This window comes from Sinocyclocheilus anshuiensis, unplaced genomic scaffold (genome assembly GCF_001515605.1).
Source record: "Sinocyclocheilus anshuiensis isolate Anshui unplaced genomic scaffold, SAMN03320099.WGS_v1.1 scaffold429, whole genome shotgun sequence".
In the NCBI taxonomy this organism is placed as follows: domain Eukaryota; kingdom Metazoa; phylum Chordata; class Actinopteri; order Cypriniformes; family Cyprinidae; genus Sinocyclocheilus; species Sinocyclocheilus anshuiensis.
In genome coordinates, this window is record NW_015539859.1 from 271,345 (window position 1) to 273,994 (window position 2,650).

At 35.8% G+C, this 2,650-nt stretch overlaps 1 protein-coding gene across 1 annotated transcript in view; it reads left to right on the plus strand.

Annotated features, from left to right (window-relative positions):
* LOC107684875 (mitochondrial carnitine/acylcarnitine carrier protein-like) overlaps positions 1 to 2,641 on the plus strand; it is a 17,924-nt gene extending 15,283 nt beyond the window's left edge. The window contains exon 8 of the mRNA XM_016481248.1: positions 2,567 to 2,641. Coding sequence (XP_016336734.1) covers positions 2,567 to 2,586 — 20 coding nt within the window. The 3' untranslated portion in view covers positions 2,587 to 2,641. The remainder of the gene's footprint in view (positions 1 to 2,566) is intronic.
* Positions 2,642 to 2,650: the final 9 nt, after the last annotated feature.

Consider the following 2,650-nt stretch of genomic DNA (forward strand, 5'->3'; position numbering starts at 1 on the left):
CACTCGCACACGCACTCGCACACACACACGCACTCACACGCACACACGCGCACACACACACACACACTCACGCGCACACACACTCACACACACACACTCACACGCGCGCACACACACTCACACACACACACTCACACGCACACACGCGCGCACACACACTCACACGCACACACTCACACACACACACACACACACACACTCACACGCGCACACGCGCACACACTCACACACACACACACTCACACGCACACGCGCACACGCACACTCACACTCACACACTCACACACACTCACACACACTCACACACACAGACACACACAGACACACACACACACACACACACACACACACACACACACACTAGTTTCCATGTTTTATGGGGACTCTCCATAGGCACAATAGTTCTTCTACTGTACAAACTGTATTTTCTATCCCCTTACCCTAAACCTACCCCTCACACAAAACACACTGCATTTATAAGGACATTTGGTCCCCGTAACGCAGTGAATACCAATACAGTTGGTTAAGTCATTTCAGTTATTTTGTTATTGTAAAGTAATTATGTGTAAGCTAACATTTGTAGCCTCAAGCTGACGCTGACTAATTCGTAAAATGAAGCCCTTGTTTTCTGCATTTATGATTCTGAAAGCCAACAGCACAGCACAACATTGTAAATACACCAAATAACATTTTACTTCGCGCCAGACTTTTAATAATGCCCCCACTTCCGTGTGTGACGTAAAATGTGATGGTAACAGAAATAGCATGTGCTTCCGCAGTCTTATTTAGGAATTGTTATAACCAAAAACGAGTCTACACGTTGTAATGATAATTTTATTCCAATTGTAGAAAAACCCTGTAAAAAACTTAAGCAGTGACTTCAGAGGAATATTTCTTTATTTCTTACTAAAGCTGAAGGTTTATCTATATTGGCGTATGCAGCTTTGGCTTTACATTTGGAAAATAAAATTTGTAAAATGATAGACAATAGACAAGTTTGGAGGAATCGTAGCCATTATATTAAGAAAACAGTTTTTTTTAACAACTACATTTTCTAGATTTCAGTACTGTAAATTACACCTTTAAAGGGATAGTTCACCCAAAAATGAAATTTGATGTTTGTGTGCTTACCCCCAGGGCATCCAAGATGTAGGTGACTTTGTTTCTTTAAAGTCAATTGGATGAAACACTTCTTAAAATGTCCCTCGTCGATTTGGAATTATATCCCTAATTATGTTTTTTTCACAACTGGGTGGCTTAAATTTTCTTTCTCTATGTAATTATAATATTGAAAAATTACCTGTTAAACTCTCAGCATTCCACAAGCAAATGCTTCTTGCTTGGTCTCTTATTTATAAACACAATTTCTCTCCAAACTTTTTTTTTATATGGAGCAATCGTAATATACTCTATAAAAACAAGTCTTTATTTTTTCAGAACTGGTATAATAATAAAATACTTTTAGTACGTGATCTTTTTAATGAAAGTGGTCTTCTGCTGTCATATTATCAGTTTTTACAGAAGTTTAACTTTCCTGCTTCACCCAAAGAATTTGCAATTGTCTTTGATGCTGTTCCTTCCAGAGTCATCACACTGTTTAAAGGTCTTGAACTCTATGTTCCTCTTTGTGATCCATTCCAAACAACAGCGGGTAAAGCTTGTCTCGCTCCACGTTCAAGTAACAACTGATTCGTGCTCTTTTTCAGAAAGGAGTCGTCTCCAAACCATATGTTATTGCCTATTGGAGTAATTTGATAAATATTGCAAACTGGAAAAAAGTTTGGCTTTTGCCACATAACTACCTTATTGTGAACAAAGTCAGAGAAGTATCTTTCAAATGAATCCACAGATTCTACAGATCTAGTGGATAGTTACCTTAAAAAATTCAAACCTGATATTGACACAATGTGCAACTTTTGTAATATACAAGATTAAACAATTGCACATTTATTTTGGTATTGTAATTATACTAAAGTATTTTGGAATAGTTTTTGCAAGTTTGTAATTGATTTTGTGTACTCTCAGTTTTCTTTGTTTTGGAAAGATGTTTTGTTTGGTTTTGTAAATACAGATAAAAATACTGAGAAAGAGTTTTATTTTATAAATCTATTACTGCTTCTAGCCAAATACCATATCCACAAATGTAAATTCTGCAACAATAAGCCGCATTTTGAGGTGTTTGTTAGAAGTTGCAACAATATTTTGAAACGCTCTCAGTATCGGAAAATACTAAGGCGAGGAAAACACTAACTTGTTGTGCTTTTTTCAGGATTCCCCTGTAAAATTATTACTTTGTATTTATTTATTTGCTTATTTATTCATACTTGATTTTATGTTATCTGTTTTATTATTATTATTATTTTGTATCACTTTATTTAGGTTATAATTGGGTTTTCTTTCCCCTGGCTGTTGTCTATGTTCCTTGTTATATTTCCTGATATTATGTTGTATTGTATTTACATTTGATATTGGTTAATTAATTTAAAAAAAAAGTGCTTCCTCAGTCACGACACACTCTTTTACGTCTTTCTAATATTATTTAATCAGTACTGTTTTGTGTTTCAAGATTCAGGTGGTGTTATATAAAAGCGAAAACGCCAAGGTCGAGGAAACTAAAGACGACTACAAAACTACAACTCCCATGATCGCT